Below are 22837 nucleotides of genomic sequence, written 5' to 3' on the forward strand. Positions count from 1 at the left end.
ACCTAAGTAGACATTTCTCCAAATAAGACAGACACATGGCCATCAGGCACGTGAAAAGATGCTCAACATAGCTAATTATTAGAGAAATGCAAGTCAAAACTACAATGCGGTATCACCTCACACCAGAATAGCCATCAATAAAAAGTCTACAAACAATAAATGCTGGAGAGGGTATGGAGAAAAAGGAACCGTCCTACACTGTTGGTGAGAATGTAAATTGGTGCAGCTACTGTGGAGAACAGTATGGAGGTTCCTTACAAAACTGAAAATAGAATTACCATATGATCCAAGAATCCCACTCCTGGACGTATATCTGGATAAAACTCTAATCTGAAAAGATACATGCACCCCAATTTTCATAGCAGCACTGTTTACAATAGCCAAGACATGGAAGCAACCTAAAGAAGATGTGGTATATATACACAATGGAATATTACTCAGCCATAAAAAAGAGTGAAATAATGCCATTTGCTGCAACATGGATGGACCTAGAAATCATATTAAGTGAAGTAAGTCAGAGACAAATATCATATGATATCACTTATATGTGGAATCTTAAAAAATGATATAAATGAACTTATTTGCAAAACAGAAATAGACTCACAGACAGAAAACAAACTTATGGTTACCAGAAGGGATAACAGGGGGTAGGGGGAGATAAATTAGGAGTTTGGGATTGACATATACACACTACTAAGTATAAAACAGATAAACAGCAAGGACCTACTATATAGCACAGGGAACTGTATTCAATGTCTTGTAATAACCTATAATGGAAAAGAATCTGTAAAAGAATATGTATATATATTCTTTTATATGTATGACTGAGTCACTTTGCTGTACACCTGAAGCTAACACAACATTGTAAATTAACTGTACATCAGTTTAAAAAATGGATTTAAAAAACTGCACGTGGGGCTTCCCTGGTGGCGCAGTGGTTGAGAGTCCGCCTGCCGATGCAGGGGACACGGGTTCGTGCCCCGGTTCGGGAAGATCCCGCATGCCGCAGAGCAGCTGGGCCCGTGAGCCATGGCCGCTGAGCCTGCGCGTCCGGAGCCTGTGCTCCGCAACGGGAGAGGCCACAACAGTGAGAGGCCCACGTACCGCAAAAAACAACAACAACAACAAAAAAAACTGCATGTGAATCTACAATTATTTCAAAATAAAAAGTTTAATTAAAAAATAGATTACTGAATTGTAGAATCTGGGTGGTGGATATGCAGATATTCACTATAAAATACTTTCAAATTTACTATATATTAGAAACGTTCTGTAATGAAATATACAAGAAAATAGATTTTTCATGTTTACAAATGCAGCGCATCACCATTACATCTTTACAGTATTATAATGTGTATATTAAATGACAACTTGAAATAAATCCAGAAATCACACACATCAGTATTTAACCAGGTGAAATGAGCCTATATTCACACAAAAAATTATATGTGAACGCTTATGATGTCTTTATTTACAGTCAGAAACTGGAAACAAGCTTAATCCCTCAGCTGGGGAATGGATAACCAGACTGTGACACATCCTGTAATGTAATACCACTCAGCATTAAAAAGGAACTTACTACTAATACACGTAACAATATGGATGAATGTCAAATGCATTTGCTAAGTGAAAGAAGCCAGATTTAAAAGACTGCATTCAGTATGACTCCTTTTATGTGACATTCTTGCAAAGGAAAAAGTAAAAAGACAGGTATCAGACTAGTGGTTGCCAGGGCTTGGGCCTGGTTGCAGAGGGTATTTCAGGGCTTGATGGGACTGTTCTGTGTCTTGATATTCATGCTTGTTACACAACTGTGTATATTCATCAAAACTCAGAGAACTGTACACAAAAAAGGGTGAATTTCACTGTATGTAAATTGTCTTAATTTTTAATAATGAAAAAGTGTGGCCATTAATAATGAAAAAATGGCCATCGCTGAGGGAGAACAAGTGTCTTGACTAAGAACAAACCAAGTTAAAGATAATTTTAGAAAATACTTTTTCAAATGACACATGTCCACCTTCTCTCCCACCAATACTCACCCTTAGTCATACACTCTCTCCTCCCAGTTGTAAACTTTCTCTAATGTCTTGATATGGAATTCACACATAATAGAGATGAAGAAACAAACTGGAAGGGTGTTATTTCACTACAGCCTAAAATTAAACTCTGAAGTCAATATGTTTAATTATAAGTCTAAGTTAAAATTACACAATTAGTTCAGAAAATGAATTACAGTGGCTGAATTGGGGAAGACATGGTCATTTATATGAAAAAGTATTTATTTCAGTAGAAGCCAATGGTATGAAAGGTGTGCTAAAAATAAAAGAGGCATAATATAATATATTCTTGGCCTTCAGAAAGGTAAATATTCAACGATGAGAGTAATATTTACACTCTGAACTTTGTTGGATCACAGCTGGAATATCTTATATAGTTTTGTCATTTAAGATAACTCGAGAGACTTAACAACTGCTTGTAAGTTTGTGAAGGACTGTTATGTAGGAGTGGCAGTAGACTTTGTGTTGCTGTGAAGATACCAGGGAAGCAGGCAGGTTTTATACTTATGAGTATTTCTAACAGACCAGTACAAAAGTGAAATGGTACTACGTCTGAAATATTAAGCACTCTGCTTTGATATGTGTTCAGAGGCACATCGTCTCCATTCTATGGTCTCTGGGACCCTGTAGATTGTTTGATTTTATTCTTTATCTTACTTTAAGGTTTTAATATACTGTTTATATGTATTATTAATATCTTCTCCAGGCTAAGCATACTCAGGTTTCCTTATCTGATATAGCTGTTGGACCTTCAGTCATTCTGGTTGCCCTTGTCTCCTTAGTTATCAATGCTTTTGTTAAAATGGGGTGGTATTTTCATGAACTGTTTTCTAGCCTGTCCACGTGTTGGCAGGTGGTACTGCTGTCTTCTGTATCTGACTATCTAGACCCAGTCCTATAACTTCTATTCTCATTTTCTACAGTTTTAACCAAGAACTTTTAAATTGTTTATTTAATACCTCTTTCTAGAAAACAGAGACTAGCACCTTAAATAGTATCTGTACATAGTAGATATATTTGAATGAATAATTTCACCCCTGTTCTGTGTTTTCACACAGGTAACAGTGATTCACATTGAGGTTACTTGAAACATGCAAAAGTTTCTCTCTTTTTTTTTTCTGTACAGGAATTTCGGCAGAAAGTAATGCTGGGAACTCCTTTCCTAGTTATTTGGCTGGTTGGGTTTATAGCAGACCTAAATATTGATTCTTGGCTCATTAAAGGGCTAATGTATGGTGGCGTTTGGGCTACAGTACAGTTTCTTTCAAAGTAAGTGTGTTGTTTTTAGCTATATTTTTAACTGGACATGTAAGAATATAGTTTGGACCTGGCTATATAAAATTAATGTTTTGTATATTTAGAACACTGCCTTTATATAACTTGTTTGATCTTAATTTAATGTTAAAGAATTTTTGGCAGATTTATATCTGAAATCTTTAACATTTTTAACATTGTTGTTAAAAATGACTCTAAAGGTACTTCCAGTGACAAGGTCTAACATATAATTTTTAAGGCTAAAATGCAGCTTTAAGACATTTCAATAGAAGTAGACTCAAGTTTGTTGAACTCTAAATGTAATATACATTGCTTATTTCTGGGTAACTATAATGCTTGAGCTTACCTTTCCATAGGAATTATATTTTCTTTGATCATAGGCAGTGTGCAAGAAAGAGGTTTGATTTTAGCACAAGGTAGAGTCTAAGCATATGAAGTAATGCTCAGTTTTGTTTTGTTTTAAAATTTTCTCTTTCTCCTTTTTTATTTAAACATTGTGATCATGCCCTTTTCTTCTTATCCCTAGATCCTATTCCCCTAAAGTGGCCCATCCAGCAAACTAGGCAGGCATTTATGATCCAGAACTTCCCACCTAATTTCTATTCCTTTAGTACCTTGTTTTCACCAGAATTTCAAAAGAGAGTTCTGAAAATAATTCAGAGAGAGATGAGAATGGCTGGTAATGCACTAATGTGGTAACTCTCAGGAAGAGGCTTAATTCTAGGTAATTAATCTCATTTTAGTGTTTCTAGGCACTCCAAGGGGTAGTGTAGGTAGGAATTCACCAATACTCCCTACTTAGTGTACATGGATGGTTGATCCTGCTTATGTTTAATAAAATTTATCAGTATTTATTTTTCCTGAATTCTGTAAACAATGACCTTTAATTCCTCCAAGTTAGCCAGTTCATTCTCTTTGAGAAGATGTGCTGAAAGCTTAGTGGGAATGTTTAGGTAAGGAGAAGTAATGATGAAACGTAGAGAAAAACTTGGGGATTGCTTTGCGCTCATTTGTTAAAATTATGTCTTTGGTGGGTAATATGCTGGGTGATAGAGTTACTATATATACTAAAGTGAGTTATTGATTTAAGAGAATAGGAATACAATGAAATTCTAAAGTTGAAAAGTACATAGAATATAATTTTAATTCTGATGTATTAAAAGTAGCTTAAGACTCTTGCTGAGTCATTCAGCTGTGCACTCATTTCTTATTGAATATTATGAAAACAGTATGGATACTTAAGCATCCTGGATTTCTGGGTTTTGTTAAGAGTATACTATACAGAATATATGTGATTTTCATTTAAATAAATAAATATTCTTTTTTACAATGAAATATGGAGTTCAAATTCGATAAAACTTCTTGTGTTTTACAGATCCTTTTTTGATCATTCGATGCATAGTGCATTGCCCCTTGGAATATATTTGGCAACCAAATTCTGGATGTATGTGACGTGGTTCTTCTGGTTTTGGAATGATATCCTTTGGTTATAAAGGTCTTAGTTTAATAATAATTTAACATAAGAGCTGAACTACTCACGACGTGCTACAGTAAAACAGTATTCCTAGAAAAATCAGTATGAACTAATGTATTGTTTTTAAATGTTTCATATTTAGTAAATTGCTTTTCAAAGCTGCTTTTAATAATATCAGTAATAATAATAATAGTGACCATTTATTGATTTTTTAAAGGGCATTTTCTTAAATACTTTGTGCTCCATTTAGTATACATCCTATACGTTAGTACTGTTGTCTCCATTTTATAGATGAGACAATTTAGGCTTAAATAGGGTAAGCTGTTATTCTTCCCCAAGGTCACACAGCTAGTCTCTAATAAAGCAGGGTAGAAACACATATTTGTCTTTATTCTATAACACTTACTCTGAACCTTTCTACTGAACTGTGATTTCCATGTTTTAGTGTCAAATTATTTTCTCTAAATATTTTCTTATTATCACAACTTACTATTTTGCTGTGATAGGTAACAGTTTTCTCTTTTGCTTCATGAAAAACATGTAATGCTGTATCTTCAAATGTTGCTAACTTCAGCATATTATTTCAATGTACTATACTTTTAAAAAGTAATATAATTTGAAATTGTAAATGTGTGTGTATGTGTGAGATTCAGATCTCACATCTCAAGAAGTCAGATTCACATCTCAAGAAATAAGGACAGTGTCAATTTTTGATATTTTTAATAGAAAAAAGTCAACCAGTAAGGCAGTCTGTTTTATTATAATAAAGGTACATGTTTCATAAATGTCTTAATCATTTTTCAAGACATTGCTATAAAAAGTATATAAGATTTTAAATGGTATGAATTATTCAGTGACTTTTAACTGTTCTGAACAATATTAATTAATAGCTGGTTTCACTTCACAGTGTTACATGTTTTAATATTGCATTCTTTTTAAGTTGTCTTGTGTATTAGACAAAAGCAAAATATGCTAATTTTCTTTGTGAAATGGAGCCTCAGAATTGTAACTACACTTCTAATTCTTATATTTTCACAGCATTGTAGGATTACTTTTAGAAAGTATAGTACTTTTAAATACTTTCTTAGCATAGTGTCCACTGAAATTTTTCCATGTGGCAGTTTTCACTAGCTCATTCTAGGCTTGTATTATACTTTGATATAAAAATTGTTCTTCAGGGATTTATTAAGCATTAGAACTATCTTATTGGAACATTTAATGCGTAAAACATATCTGCTCATTTTCAGTACCTCATTATTTTAAATTTATAAAAAAGCACTGACCTCTGAAATGACTTCAGTATTCCAGACATATTTTCTAACTTTGCTTCCTAAATTGGACAGTAAATTTTATGTTCAAGGAAAAAAGTCAGATTCACATCTCAAAATAATTTTGGACTGTTGCTGTACTCTTATTAATCTGTTTGGATGTAAGTAGAGAAAAACAGGATAATTAGTAAAGTACCAAATAATGAAAACTTTATGCCAGAGAGTTTTATATAGTCTGTGTATAAAGACTTGTGCCTAGGAACATCAGATGGCACTTAAGCACTTGGAGACCATTTTAAACAGCAAAATCACCAAAAGAAGCACACAAATGCTAAACAAGAAGGCAGAGTATTGCCTCGTGTAACTCAGCGGGGAATGTGTGCATACGGCAACTCATATTTCTTGCTGCTTTGCACATACAAATGACTGCAAAAGCACTGTCAATATTGATTTTGGAGTTACAAATAAATTCTAGCTAGTAGGCATGAGGATGAACTGTATAAAAGTTATTTTAGTTCTCATAATATGTTACCCAACTTAAGTGTTTTTGTGGTGGTAATGAGTATTATATTGATGTAAACCATTTGTTATAATAAATTATTTTTCTTTTTTACTATTCATTAGATAAGTATTACCCCATATACATGTTATATTTGTTTAGTGACTTTCTGGTTTATAGTTCTTTCAGATATGTTGTTTTACTTGGTTCTCAGAACAATCCTTTGAGATTAAAAAAATAAATCACACAAATCGTAATGCTATTTTCTAACTGATGGAAAAATTGAGGTTCAGAGAAGTTGTATGTCTTGCTCAGAGTTACATAGCTAGGTAATTATTGAGAGTCTGATATAGAACCCAGCTCTTTGACCTGATACAGTATGTCTTCAAATGCCCTATTTTCTACTCTGAACATAATTTTTAAGTTCCTAAACCTTCTTAGAAAGCAATTTAGCAACCTGTAGAAAGGGCCTTTGATCTCTTAATTATTTATAAGTAAATAATAAGAGATAAGATCAAAGATTTATTTACAAGGATATTTATCATAGTACCACTTACAATATAATAGGGAAAAAATGGAAATAACCTAAATGTCCAACCTGAATAGGAGGAAAGATTTTTCAGTTATGTGACATATGGTACAGGATAAAATAGCCATTAAAATGCTTTTCTAAGACTTAGTGATATGGGCTCATACTTAGAATATAACAAATGAAAAAATACTAAATTGTATTTACAGAGAGATTCTAATTTTAAAACGTGTAAAAGATAAGAGCCGGAAGTGAGTACATGTAATTTTAGCTGTGGTTATTTCTGGGTGTGAGATTTGTGAGTGATTTTCTTGTGCTTTTATTTATTTGAAAATTTTGTTCATTGACCATACTTCTTTTATAATAATCAAACGACTCTAAAATTCACTGTGGTAAACAGTAGAGTCTACTGTTTATTGTGTTGGCAACACTTTTGAAATAACTTATTAGGAATTTTATATCTAAAAACAATTATTTTTCAATCAGGTCTTAAGCTTCTTAAACCAAAGGTGGATGTGAGAAACTTATGGAACCTGGATCATTACATATGTAAAAATGAAAACAGTGCAGAATTATCATTTTCGCCATTCTTTCCTATGCATTTTCCTCTTGAGCATTTTTTCCTGTAGTTTACTCTTAGGACTTCTTCAGTTTTACATGTATCTCTGCTAGTTTCCTTCTCATATTTTCTAAGCTTTTTAATCCCTATCTTTAGGTATCCAGTCATCACCTGTGAATTCCAACAATACTGCTATAAGTATTCTTGTATATCTTTTTTTTGTGCACATGTGCAGGTTTCTGTGAAGTCATTAAAGATACTCTTACAAAAGTTCTTAGTTCACATGTGTTTGACTACTGTGTATAACGAATGATGTGACGGGAGAGGTCAGTGTCTTCCTTTTTGCTCATTAGAGAACTCATTGCTCCAACACACTCTTTCCTCACTCAGTTGCAGTACCAACCTCGATATTTATCAAGTTTCCTGTACTCTATTCGGTTTATTGATCTGTGTACCTTACCAGTACTGTATTATCATATTACTGTAGCTTTATTCTTAACTCATGATATCTGGTAGGCCAAGTTTCCCAACTTTTTGTTTCTCAGGAATATCTTACCTCTTTTTAGCCCTTCGCACTTCTACTTAAATTTTTAAAAATCAGCTCCTTAAGTTCCATGGGAAGCCTAATGCAATTTTGATTGAAGTTCTGTTTAAGCTATAGAATAATTTAGAGAAAAATGACTTCTTTCTGATATTTAGATCTTTGCTATTTCAGAATATCCTAGAGTGGGTGGCTTCTCACAGTTCTGGATCAGGATGCCTGCACGGTTGTGTTCAGGTGAGGGCTCTCTTCCCGACTTACAGACAGTCACCTTCTCCCTGTGTCCTCACATGGCAGGAAGAGAGTGAGAGAGATCTCTTCTTTCCTGTTCTTATACAGCCACAGTCCTGTTGGGTTAGGGCCCCACCCTTATGACCTCATTTAACCTAATTATCTCCTAAAGAGCCTATCTCCAGGTACAGTCACATTATAAGTTAGGGCTTCAACATATGAATTTGGAAGAGGGGAGACATGGTTCAGTCCATAGCAGAAGTCCAGGGTGGGATTGATAAGAATTCTGACTTTGTCTTTTCATCCACATTTCCCATACTACTAATACAGATGGAGGTGGGATTAAGAACTACCCCAGGCGGCCTGTCTCACCAGAATCATCTTCTTTCCTTGACCTCCAGTTTGAACTTTATGGTATAGTGTGGCTTGTCCTCTTTCCAAAGTTGTTGCTTGCATTTTGCAGATCACTTGGTTGGTTTGATTGACTGTTTTTGGTTCATTTTGGGGGTATTATGGTAAGTTAGAGCTGTAGTTCACAGCAGGCATCAAAATAACATCCAAGTAGATTAAAGAGTTAAATGGAAAAAGAAGATTCCATAAACATTTAAATGAAAACGTTGATGACAAGTATTTGTTTTATTTCTAATTGGAGGAATGTTTAAGCATAAAAACAAATACAAATTAAGAATAAAACAGTGCTTCTGTTGCTTCTAAATTCGCAGCTCTTTTCCTTTACTCAATGCTAGTGCAAACATAGTGATCAACAAATATGTATTGCTAGTGGGGTTGTAAATTGGTGTATCTTTCTGTAAATAATCTGATGGTATAAAAATATATATCAAGCAATAAAAATGTTCATACCCAAAGATATTGTTCCCATAATATTTAATGACCCAGGGTAAACTGCAGAGCACTTTGGAGAGGCAGAATAGCATAGGTAGTAAGAGCCTAGCTTGTAATACCAGCTCCACCTCTAATCCATTCTTTAATCTTAGACTGCTTAATTAACCTCTGCCTCAGTTTTATCATGGGGATAGCAGCAGGCTTTATCATAGGGTTTTTGTGCAGCCTAAATAAATGGCTTGTAGTCAGTGACAAATAAGTGTTATTTTATTAATGTTAATAAATACACAATGATCTCAATTATGATTAAAAGTGCAGAATACCAAAAATAAAAGGAGTTATCTCTGGGTTGTGGAGTTACTGTTTTTGTCTTTATGCTTTTTAGTGTTTTCTAACTTTCATTAGGAAAAAAGGTTTACAAAAAAACAGCCATACCAAAAAATTATTTCTGTTAAATGCTTTAAATTAACTGCACTGATCTATTGCTAAAGCTAAGTTTAAACTACCATTTGAAGATATCTAATCTCTTTCCCTTTAAAAAAGCAAAGAAATTCTTTAAGTTCATCTGATTTAATTCCTGAATATCCCTTTCAAACCTGTAGTCATTTACTGAGCTGCTAGTTAGCTCCCTGCAAATTTAATCCAGGCTGTAAGAACCTGACCTATATATACTTATATGTTAGCACTTTTTGAAACTGTTATAATAAGATACTGCCCTGAAAAATGCCACGGTTCAGCATTCATTGCACATACATTTATCCAGCTTTATTCTTAAGCGAATTTTGCTGTTGGAAGAGCTGAAAATTTGACTTTCTGTTTATTCTCTTCTGGCTGTACCCATGGATTTTGGGGAATAAGGATGGTGAAAGTTGGGAATAAATAGGGGACTGGAGAAAGAGAAATCACTTTTATATATGGCAGGTGATATTAACTACTCTTTCTTCTTCCTTTTTTTCCTTTTGTATTTTAAGTGGTTGTTTAGTGTTTTCATATTTACCAAACAAATATAGGATTGTTTCATTCATGAAGCTGTTAGCTTTCTTTCTTTTTTCTTTTTTTTTTTTTTTGCGGTACACGGGCCTTTCACTGTTGTGGCCTCTCCTGTTGCGGAGCACAGGCTCGGGACGCGCAGGCCCAGCAGCCATGGCTCACAGGCCTAGCCGCTCCGCAGCATGTAGGATCTTCCCGGACCGGGGCATGAACCCGTGTCCCCTGCATCGGCAGGCAGACTCTCAACCACTGCGCCACCAGGGAAGCCCGAAGCTATTCTTTCTTACCTGTGCTTCATAAGAAATGTAGAGTGTGTATACATGATAATGTCCAAATGTCTTACAGAATGTTTGTATGATACTTGTACTACATAAAATCTTTTTTTTTGGCCGCACCCTGTGGCTTGTGGGATCTTAGTTTCCTGACCAGGGATCGAACCCGGCCCTCGGCAGTGAGAGTGAGGAGTCCTAACCGCTGGACCACCAGGGAATTCCCAGCCTAACATTTTATTAAATCTTTTGGTTTTTTTTGCTTTTACATGTACATGGGGACCTTCATAAATAATGAAGACCTGAAGAAGTGACCAGAGTAGGAATCTTTATGCCTTTTAGCAAAGAAACGATACATTTGTGAAGAAATGACAAGCCAGAGGGTTTGAGCTAGGGGCAGTCAGTTATGGGGATGTGACTAGGAGCTGTGTGGGGAGACTAGTGGAAGAGAAGGGTTAGTGCAGTCAGTATGTGAAACACAGGTCCCTGTCTGTCAGTGTCCTTCCCAGGCTTTGGTGATGAGGCCTTTCCTTTCTTCTCTGGTACAGGGAAGGCACCATTCTCGTGAGAAATTTTGTGGATAGCTTTTGTACCTACGTAAAATCTTGAAAATGGTATGTTTTGTGTCCCAAAAATGTGTTGCTCTAGCAACATTGCTTTATTTCTCCCAGTGTTTATTGAAAATAGTCTTTGATTCTTCACTTATAAGTGCCTAGTACATTTCTTATATTTTCATTAGGTAGAAAAATGTAAACATAGAAACTGTTTCTGTTTTAAGCAGGTTTATAAGTACCTTTTCTAAAATTAAGGCCACCTTGAATGTGGGCAAAAATGGCAACGGAGAGAATGTAAAAATCTTTTAAATAGATGGGTGTGATATCTAAGTGTTTGGTAGATTTTAATGCATATAGATAAAATATTGATAATATGCTTAATTACTTTGAACATGAGAAGTCCCTTCATTTTTGTCAAAAGAAATAATGATCATTTAAAAATAATGTATTCACTGACTTTTCAAAAGTGTCAGATAACCCTACATGATTTAAAGTTCATAAAAAATTCACATTTTTATTTTTTACACTTATTTATGAGCAGAATGGGAAATGTATTTATTTTGATGTAATAGATAGACTAACATATATAGATGTAATCTATTTTGATGTAATAAATAAACCATCTTGTATTTTTTTGGAGGTTTTTGTGTGTATGTGTGATAAAATTTTACAGATTATAAGTTTACCTATAATAATAACTAGTTTTCATTGCTTCTTTAGATTCCTTAACTTTAGGTACATCTCAACTTTTTATTTATCCATCTTCCATTCCTTGTCAATAGTATTGCACTTTTCTACAATTTTGGAAAATCTTGGAAATCAGATCCAGGGATTATTAAAGCTACAGAGGAACAAAAGAAAAAGGTAGCAAGATACAATCTAACTAGTCACTTGTGTTTTATTGCCAGATTATCAGTATTTTTAGCAGATAATAGAGTACAAAAAAGGAAACTAGAAATTTCAAACCAAACTGAGATTATGTGTAGTTGGTGCTCACCTTTGGTGTTCTTGTGATGCCAGTCCTTACAGTTCCATGACATTTTAAAATTTCATGTTTCTCTCCTTTATAAGGATTATTGTTTTGAGGGACAAATAACAGTAGTTTACACATCTCTGTAAACCTTCAGCAAATAAATATGCATTCAGTAAATGTTTGTTAAATGACTGTAAATTAGAAGGCCACTAAACTGGTTGATAGTGTAGATATATTGTTCTAATAACTGAAATGTTTGTATATATGATCCAGGGCACCCCTCATCTATAGCTGAGGTACGTAGGAAACTGAATTTATAATCCAAAGATGTCACGGTAAGTAGAGAATTGGATTAGAAGCAATTAGATCATTTTAAGAGCTATTTAATCCAGTCTCTGAAAACAGAACAAATCCTGATGAATTATTTCCTATCCACATGGATTAAAACACTAGTAGGTTCTTACAGTCTAATCTTCCCCTTTCTAGGCAGCATAAAGAGTGCTACCCTTATGTTCCAGTATTCTTTAGACATTACTGGTTATTGATTTGCCAGGTTTTCTTAGTCATAATCCAGTTCTGAAGATTCAGTTCTTTATTGGACTTAGGTTTACATTCATCCCTTAATCATCAAAACCTTATACAGACTAGTTCTTAGGATAGGTCGTTTAGTTTTATTCTCAGAGAAATATTCCCGTAACTAAATTTAGGGTTGCTTTTTCATATATCCAAGAAATAAAATTCCTGTATTCATATTATAATGAAATAGCAGAAGTAAGCGAAGAGATTTTATTATCTTTAGCTGAAAACATTGGTTAATTAAAAATGAGCATTGTGTTTGCTGATACTCATATATTTTATTGAAGTATAGTTGATTTTCAGTGTCATGTTAGTTTCAGGTGTACAGCACAGTGATTCAGTTATACATATATATATTTTTTCTGTTTCATATTCTTTTCCCTTATAGGTTATTACAAAATATTGAGTATAGTTCCCTGTGCTATGCAGTTGGTCCTTGTTGGTTATCTATTTTATATTTAGTAGTGTGTATTGATACTCATATTGATGGCACAATAGTTGGTATTGTTCTGTTTTGAATAATTTTTTTTTTTTTTTAATTCACAGACAATAGTTGAACTTGCAGAGACAGGAAGTCTGGACCTCAGTATATTCTGCAGTACCTGTTTGGTAATATTTTTTTCTTTATTCTTCCCTCTCTCCTCTTCCCCTACCAGTGGCATAGTGTAGAGAGTTTGGGAAACCAGGACAGTTTCTTTCACTGAGCACATTTCTTGACCCACCCCTGCAAAATGCCTTTTAGATCATGGTACAGGAGGAAAGATGGTGAAAAGATGTCTCCTTTCCAAATGCTTATTCCCCTGATGGTAGACCTTAACTACACTTCTGATTCAGTGGTGCCATTCATTTGTATTCATTGTTATTCTCTTTTTCTCTCTTAAAATGTAATTCAACAAATAAAAAACTAAGTAATAAAAGTATTTAAAATCAAAAGTTTACTATGATTCCCTAATATACTGTTATCCTAATTACATTTTAAGAAAATTTGTTCTTATATTTAAAGGTCACAGTGGGAAATTATTAGATAACTTTTAAGACAACATGGCCTCTAAACTGGTTCAATTAGAGCAGTTATCCATCTGTATTAGAGTGTTTATTCAACTTAGAGCACTATTTTATCATTGATATTAAACATTGTCATATTCAACCAGGTCATAGATAAAGCTATATATGAAATTAAATGGCATTTACTTATGGAATCAGATATAGTGATACTGACATTGTTTTATTACTATAGACATCTAATTTCTATAGAATAATACTGTTTTGTGTTTTAATGATTTTCTGCTTAATTTGTATAATTAGTTCTTGTGGAAAATATACAGACTGCCGCAGTGGTTAAACCATATTTCTCTACATGGAAATGGAAATATCCCCAAATCATGCTTGAAACTAAATGCCCTTTTATACTTTTAAGTTATACACTACAACTGAACTAATATCTTAACAGTTGAATAATAATAAAATAATTGACTTAGTTTAGGATTCTGGAATGAGTTTTTGAAACTAAGCTCTACTTCTACAGATTCTTTTAAGTTGTTTCATTTAACCAAACAGTTGTTTGGTTGTTTGTTTCTTTGACCTAACAGTTATGATTTTGGATGTTCAAAATATATACTGCTTTACTCTTGGTAACAACTTTAGGGTACTGACTGATTCTTTTGTATTTTCAAGCATGCTTTAAAAAGGCTTTTGTTTCTGTGCTTTACAATAGGTAATTTACAGAATTGTATTCTTAACATTTAGGATATTTTTATACTCTACTATTCTGTGAAAATATAATTCTGTTCCACAAAGTCAGGTATACATTGGCTGATATCCTTGCCATATAGCAAACAGGTTGTGTTTTTTTTTAACACTTTATAGGCTATGCATTTAATCAATTATACCAAATTGTCATTCAAACATTGTACATGTGCTTTTAGCAGTACACTCAAAGCAAGCAGTGATACATGTCATGAATAGTTAGACAACTTCACTAGAGAATTTTCTTTCCATCCTGAACATTGGGGTTAAAAGTATGGTCAGAAGTAAAACAATAACTTTCCATTTTGATAGGAAGACTAACATTTGGTAAACAGTTCAATTAAATTAGTTGGATGGTTCTTCAGGACTGATACAGATTCTTGGGTCAGCTGCCTACCACTGCTGTTGTTTTCTTATCCTAGTGTGGTTGTCATTTGGGGTCAGCAGTCTTTTCTATAGACAGTTCAATGCAGAGGCCCTTCTTAATTGGGAAATATGAATTTAAGAGTTGATTCTCTTCAGTTTCCTTGTGCATGAGGTACTTGAGAATACCTGATAAGAAGCCTTTCATCTAGGTTGGAGACAGTCCTTTAAATGGTGCTTATTCCAGTATGCATAACCCCTTGGTTATAGATCATGGGGCACCTGATCTTCATCCAAAGATAGATTACAGTGATCAGCTTCAGAAACAAGCTTAGGATATCTTCTTAATAACTCAGTTAAGCTTTACAATAACATAACATAGTAACAAAGAGCTATTTGGGAAGAGAGTTTTAGACGGTAAATACTGACCTCAATTAACAAAACTAGAATTTAACATCTATTGAAACATAATCTTTTCTGTCTAAAAGTACCCCCATTTTTATCAGATATAGCCAAATTATGATTGTAGAAAGAATATCCCAAGTGGAAAACACATTTTCTAACCATTTCTTTTTTCATTGTGAGGGCATCAGTCTTGCAGTCAGCATACAGGTTCTTTATATAGAGTTGCTCAATACAGTTTCATTATTAAGCAAATATCTGATGGTAAGAACAAGACTTTCTCTCATCATAGCATAAACATTTTATTATATATTATGTTATAAGCTGCATAATTCTGGATAGATAATTTGTTATTGTAAAATAAAGAGCTTGTTCTGTTATAAAATGATTCAAATTGACAGAGGTATTTGTCATTATATGGGTATCTTTACTTTGAAAAATACACAGACACATGTAGATCAGAATTTTCTAAAAATGAATTGCTCTGTAAGTGAACTACGGCAACTGTTGTGTTTAGGAGCCTTGGGTCAGTTTTTGTGCAGAATTCATTGACAGCTGTTGCCCAAAGAGGAGACTTAGCTGAGAGTTGGAAGTAAGGATAAAATTTGTTTGATATATCCTACTTCTTTCTGCTAATAGGTTTAGTCTCATATCTGTGGTGAAGAATGACTTAGCCTTTTCTTGGGTCCACAGATTTTTTTTAATACATGTAAGAACCACATAGTGCACCTATGCCTTTTTCTTAGTACCTCAGAATAGTGTGTAATTTATGCAAACTGTTGGGGAAATGTTAGTGCTTTTATTGAAACACCAATAAAGGATATTACAAAATTTGTTTCTAGCAAGGGTTAATAACTGTAGCTCTTGTCATGTATCCAGCATTGGGACTAGCAGCTCTTTGAAGATCGCCAATGAGTTCTTGTATTCACTTGGTTGCTTTAGAGTAATGTAGAGAAGAACATTTCATAACACTTAAAACATCATAAACATGAGTTTTTTATTGCCTGTGAAGACCTGAAGAATGTATTTTATGTTTTTTAAAACAAACAGGGACTGCCTAAACTTCTTAAGCATGTTGTACTTTCTTAGATAAGGTCGTGCAGTTCAGCAGAGGAAGTGCTGTACCTTAATCTGAGATCTCAGATTTCTTTCACTAAAAGAAAGACGTGTACACTTACTGGGATTTTTTGCTGGATTTGTAAACTTTGGGAAGACATTTTATTAATGATGCGAATTTTAAAAGCTCTCTTTTATTCACTTCTAAATTGACCTTCCTTTTAGTAAGGAACCAATTTCATTTTATTAAGCAACAACCAGTATTATGACCATTAATTGCAATACATTTTCATTAAGAAGCCTGAAGAGTGATATTTGAGGAATTTGAGGGCTGTGAATTAAATATAGTACCATTCATTGCAACAGCAAATTGATCTTTGATTCTTAATTATTTTTGTGAATTGATGGTTCTGCCCCGTCTTTATATTTTTATAAATATTTATATAAAATTTTTATATAAAAATGTTTATAAAATAATTTTCTATAAAAATTTTTCTATAAAAATTTTTATAAAAATTTATAAAATATAAATTCTGCCCGGAATTTATATTTTAGAGTAGACTTATCCTCTTCATCTTTGTTGTTGCAGTTGAAATTTTATTAAACAAAAGTGATTTTTGTTTCGTTCTATTCCTTTGGAAACCTTGGTATAACCCTTTTCAAAAAATACCGGGTTTTTTTCATATTGTATTTTGAGAAAATAAAATGTTCGGCTTTCCTCTCTTAGGTATAGTGCCTTTCATAATCTTTTAACATGCCTGTTAACAGATACGGAAACCAGTGAGGTCCAAACATTGTGGTGTGTGCAACCGCTGTATTGCAAAATTCGACCATCATTGCCCATGGGTGGGCAACTGTGTAGGTAAGTTTTATGAGTAATTTCTAAATATATTGTTCATTTAAATTACTCTAGGTAACTAATGAAGTACAATATTAAAGTAGGTGTAGAAGGTTCATTCTAGCACCCTACAATACCCCTCGTTCCCCCAATTATTTTCTGAGTGGCAAAACATCAACTCAGTTGTAAGAGAGAGGGGAAAAGACATCATAAAATCAGTGTCTAGAAAAGATTGATATAATTTCTCTATCAATTCTCTCTGGTGCCTACTCTTTCCTATTTTCTCCATTGGATAACAGTGAAATCAATAAGGAGGCAGATTGTGTTGTTTTTTAGTTAAACTAAAGAAAGTAAGGCAATAAAAAATATCTAAAGGTTGTTATGTACAGAGGCAGAGAAGGATGACAGATAAGAACTCTACATATCTCAGTGTTCAAGAATGGCATAGTCTGAGGAAATGAACTAAGTGGTCTGAGATGTGGCCCTGGAGATTTTATGAGAGGACAGCAGGGAAACATTACAAAGATTGTATGACTGTGTTGGGGAGAAGCCTTTAAAAAGTAGGATTTTAAAGTTTATAAAACTAAAGATAAAATAGGATTATTTAAACCTCAAGGCAAATAGAATTAAAGCTCAAACTTGTGATTTATTTGGTTCATTAAGACTCTTTTGAATGAATATCATTGCAGTCACTGCATCTTTGTGTGTCATTATAAGCATTCTTTTATTTTAACAATTTTATTAAAACATTTATTTTCTTGAAGAACATTTTGTAAAATAAATAATGTATGTGATTATTGTCCAAGGTGTATCTCACTTTTCATGGAATTTCGCCACCCCTACCTCACCTCTAGGTATATTTCCAGTTGTTTTTTCTTAGCTAAAAAAAATTGCTTCTGTTTTGTTCTTTAGGTGCAGGCAACCATAGATACTTTATGGGCTACCTATTCTTCTTGCTTTTTATGATCTGCTGGATGATTTATGGTTGTATTTCTTGTGAGTACAATTAGTTTTTTATCTTCTTAAAACACGTGTTTGCGTACTCATGCTTTACCATATTAACAAAAAATATGATAATGACAAATGTGTTTTAACTAAAAATTATGGTTTGGGGCACCTCACTACAATGAAGCATAAAGAAAAAATAGATATAGAACTGTCAAACATGTTCAACATAGAGTATAAGAAACAGAATTATCAGTTAATTATCTTTTAATAGGCTTTGAAAAGCTTCTGGGTAAAAAACACCAACATTTTTCACATCACATGCTTGCTTTACTCTAGTAGTTTATAGATTTTGTGATTGTGCTAGTTGCTCTTTCTTACCAAACAGCTGGGAAAATATAGTTAAGTTTGCACAGAACTTGAAATGTTTTGAAGAGTAAGGTATAATTATTGCCTATTAGAGAATATTTAAAAGGTTAAGAATAAGTTGTCATTCAGTGATCATATGGGTATAGTATCTTAGAAGAAATGATGGGGTTTTATTGCACTGAGAACATAATTTGGAAAGAATTTAAATGAAAATATTAGTTACTGTCCTTCAGGGCTTGGTGGTATTTAGCATAAAGATGTATTAGATACTGACTTAAAAATAAGTCTTGGATGATTTCCTAGTCCTCCTACTCCCACAGATATTAAGAATAATCTCTGTTATTGCCCTAAAGAAAAAGGAGGTTACTTCCTCAAATAGGGATTAACAGAGAACGATTTTGTCAGAGATCTTTACCTAATTTCTGGCAGCCCAACACACCTGAGAGAGAGAGAGCATAGTCCTACTAATAACATCAGTTCTTTATGGCAGCAGCTCTCAAAGAGTAGATTTTGTTTTGGAAAAAGCCCCCCTCACCAAGGTGATCTTGTGTTATGTTCCTCCCCTCCAAAGAAGTCTCACATATCTGTATCATCTTATCTTTGTATAAAGGAATTGTTTTTTTTACGTATTGTATGTATGCAATACCAATCAAATAAAAACTGTATATCGTTACAGTACAGGTTTGTTTGTTTTTAGGATTGCCTGCTGCTTTTTCTATTTCTGCTTTTGATATGTTTTTTCACTAATGTACAAGGGGATTATTTAAGAGTATGAAAATACTTGCATTGAAAGTCATCAGTTAAATTCTTGGATCGTGTTTTCTAAGTGGTGCCTACCACAAATGTCCACACGAGGTGCTTGGATGATTATTGAGTAAATTTGAGTTCTTCTGCTCTGATTTTAGACTGGGGACTCCACTGTGAGACCAGTTATACCAAGGATGGATTTTGGACATATATTACTCAAATTGCCACATGTTCACCCTGGATGTTTTGGATGTTTCTGAACAGTGTTTTTCATTTCATGTGGGTGGCTGTATTACTCATGTGTCAGATGTATCAGGTATGTGCAAGTGCATTATTTGTTCTTTAGTGTGCAGAGAACTCTTAAAAATTCACTCCTAGCTTAAAAGTTAACAATGTATTCTCTTTATAACCATTCCTACTTTTCAGTAATTAAAATTTTTTCAAGAGTTAAAATTTTCAGTTTGCTGTTCCTTTCTTCTTCACTCTTTCTCTCCACCCCTCCTCCCTCTTCTTATATTATGAACTTTTAACTTTCAGTACTACTGTCATCAAAACTTTTTATTTCTCTTTCCTGGTTTACATACATCCAGTTGGATATAAGTGTGAGCTTAGACTGATAGTTCCATTAATTTTGTGTGTGTGTTAATATTTTATTACCTGCAAATATCAGTATTTATTCAAGAGTTTTTTTAATTAGGATTTTTAAAAAAGCTCCTTCTTAAAGGGGCTGATGGAGAGGTAGTATGTACATAATGTCCATGCCTACACATACACAGTGCCAGGTGACCTGTTTTTAAATATTTTCCCTGTTTAACCAGCTACTTCCCACAGAGTCAGATGGTACTGTGTAAACCCACTTGATGATCTCCTGATGGATAGCCAGAAACAGACTCCATCCTGATCCTCTTGAGAATTAACTTGTTTTATATTAAATATTCAGAGAGTTAATGGTTTGCTTTCTCTTGCCTCTTAGATATCATGTTTAGGTATTACTACAAATGAAAGAATGAATGCCAGAAGATACAAGCACTTTAAAGTCACAACAACATCTATTGAAAGCCCATTCAAGTACGTACATATCTATGAATTTAATATTTTCTCTTGACATATAAAGTTCCTTACTAACTAAACTCAGCAAGTATCTAGTGAGTACATCAAAGAGAAGTATTTTCTTTAAGAATGGCAATAATATATGAAACAGGGAATATTTATTTTACTTAACAATTTGTAAAATAGCTTATAAAACATACCAAATACCAAGATTTCTGCCAGATGAAACATTGGTTAGTTCACCATAACTTTAGTATTTATCACATTAACTGTATATAAATTTGTGATATTCATTTTTTCCTTAATTATACAATTCAAACTTTATTGACCTACTAACGTTTAGTATTTGTTCTTTAACCTTTCCATCAATTTATAAATTTTCATTCAAAAATGAATGTATCCAGAAAATTGAAATAAGATTTAAAAAAATACAGTTGATTAAAATTCATTATTTAGGGAAATTTCCCAGACGCTAGGGCAACTACTTTTTGGTGCAAATTACCTACTTTATTTGCCCTCTGAATGACACAAAAATTTCCACACACCTAGTTTTCTTTTCTTTTTTTTAATTGAAGTATAATTGACATATGACATTATATTAGTTTCAGGTATACAACATAATGGTTTGATACTTGTATACACTGCAAAATGATCACCGCTAAAATCTAGTTAATGTCTGTCACCATACATAATTGCAAATTTTTTTTCCTTGTCATGAGAACTTTTAAGATCTATTCTCTTAGCCATTTTCAAATATGAAGTACAATATTAACTATAGTCACCATGCTGTACACTGCATCCCCAGGGCTTACTTCTTTTAGAACCGGAAGTTTGTACGTTTTGAACCCCCCTCGCCTATTTCGCCCAGCCCCACCCCCAGCCTCTGCCCTCCACCAGTCTGTTCTCTGTATCTGTGAGCTTGAGTTTGGTTGTTCAGATTCCATGTAAGTGAGATTATGTGGTATTTGTCTTTCTTTGTCTGACTTATTTCACTTATAATGCCCTCATGGTCCATCCATGTTATCACAAGTGGCTATATTTCCTTCTTCTTTACAATGGCTGAATTTTATTTCATTGTGTGTGTGCATGTGTGTGTGTGTGTGTGTGTCGCATTATTTCAATCTATTCATCTGTCGATGGACACTTAGGTTGTTTACATATCTTGCCTGTTGTAAATAATGCGGTAATGAACATGGGGTGCAGGTATCTTTTCAAGTTAGCGTTTTCATTTTCTTTGGATAAATACCCAGAAGTGGAATTGCTGGATCATATGGTAGTTCTATTTTTAACGTTTTGAGGAACCTCCATACTGTTTTCCACAGTGGCTGCACCAATTTACATTCCCACCAACAGTGCACAAGAATTCCCTTTTCTACACATCCTCACCAACACTTGCTTTTCTTGTCTTTTTGATAATAGCCATTCAAATAGGTATGAGGTGATATCTCATTGTGGTTTTGATTTGCATTTCCCTAAAAATTAGTGACGTTGAGCATCTCCTCGTGTCTGTTGGCCATCTGTATGGCTTCCTTAGAAAAATGTCTATTCAGATCATCTGCCTATTTTTTAGTTGGATTGTTTGCTTTTTTGCTCTTGAGTTGTGTGAGTTCTTTATAGATTTTGGATATTAACCCCTTATCAGATGTATGATTTGCAAATACTTTCTCCCATTCAGTAGGTTGCCTTTTCATTTTGTTGATGGGTTTCCTTTGCTGTTCAGAACCTTTTTAGTCTAATGTAGTCTCATTTATTTATTTTTGCTTTTGTTGCCTTTGCTTTTGGTGTCAGATTTACAAATTCATCACCAAGACTGATGTCAAGGAGCTTACCACTTGTGTTTTCTGGTTTCAGTTCTTACATTCAAGTCTAATCCATTTTGAGTTAATTTTTGTGTATGGTGTAAGATAATGGTCCAGTTTAATTCTTTTGCATGCGGCTGTCCAGTTTTCCCAACACCATTTGTTGAAGAGACTGTTCTATTCTTTTATTTATATATATACTTTTTAATTTGCATTCACTTCAAAGTTAAGAAACAGTAGTTTCCTAATAATAGAAATATTTAAAACTTTGAGTTTTACTCAAGCTGCTTGTCTACTGCCATCAAGCTTTTGTGGTGCTATTAATTGTTGCATGTTTGTGGAAAGCATGTAAACCTTTAAATAAAAGCAAAAATAATAGAGTCAGTTGAGTAGTTTTGAGAATTCTCCCATAGGCACAATAATTGTATAAGGTGTAAAACTGACTGCTTTTCCAAAGGTATTCTTGAAGTTCTAAAATTTTGGGAACTTTCCTTGATATTTCTTTTTTTAAATTGCTATTCTTGGGTACACTGTCAAGTTTATGCTATTGATATTATTTTGTCTTTTACTCTCTCAATTTTGGATATAGTTTGTCTCCTTGCCAAAGAGCCACCAGTCAAGGAAAGGTTTTATCAAAAATTGCGTATTACACAGGAATGAAAGAAATGCAAATTTGAATAACTTTAATATATAATTGTATAACCCATTGTATTAGCAAAAGAAAAATCAGAGCCGTGAAGAAACATGAATGCATACATATTTTGTAGAGTTATAAGCAGGTTCTTTCTAGCAGGAAACCTGAGTTCTTAAGTTTCGAAAAAAATATATTTAACATTAAAATGATATTAAACTCATATTAAATTATTGTACTAATAGACTTT

The 22837-nt window shown here is 33.5% G+C and overlaps 1 protein-coding gene across 3 annotated transcripts in view; it reads left to right on the forward strand.

The window, feature by feature from the left end:
* ZDHHC17 (zinc finger DHHC-type containing 17) overlaps positions 1–22837 on the forward strand; it is a 210086-nt gene that overhangs the window by 183771 nt on the left and 3478 nt on the right. For all 3 annotated transcript variants that reach the window (XM_029204861.1, XM_029204860.1, XM_029204859.1), the window contains 8 exons: positions 3187–3329; positions 4711–4811; positions 11832–11956; positions 13188–13250; positions 16977–17070; positions 17959–18042; positions 19266–19423; positions 20081–20175. In XM_029204861.1, coding sequence (XP_029060694.1) covers positions 3187–3329; positions 4711–4811; positions 11832–11956; positions 13188–13250; positions 16977–17070; positions 17959–18042; positions 19266–19423; positions 20081–20175 — 863 coding nt within the window. The remainder of the gene's footprint in view (positions 1–3186; positions 3330–4710; positions 4812–11831; positions 11957–13187; positions 13251–16976; positions 17071–17958; positions 18043–19265; positions 19424–20080; positions 20176–22837) is intronic.

The sequence above is a fragment of the Monodon monoceros genome, unplaced genomic scaffold (assembly GCF_005190385.1).
Source record: "Monodon monoceros isolate NGI ecotype Baffin Bay Population unplaced genomic scaffold, NGI_Narwhal_1 Super_Scaffold_6, whole genome shotgun sequence".
NCBI lineage: Eukaryota > Metazoa > Chordata > Mammalia > Artiodactyla > Monodontidae > Monodon > Monodon monoceros.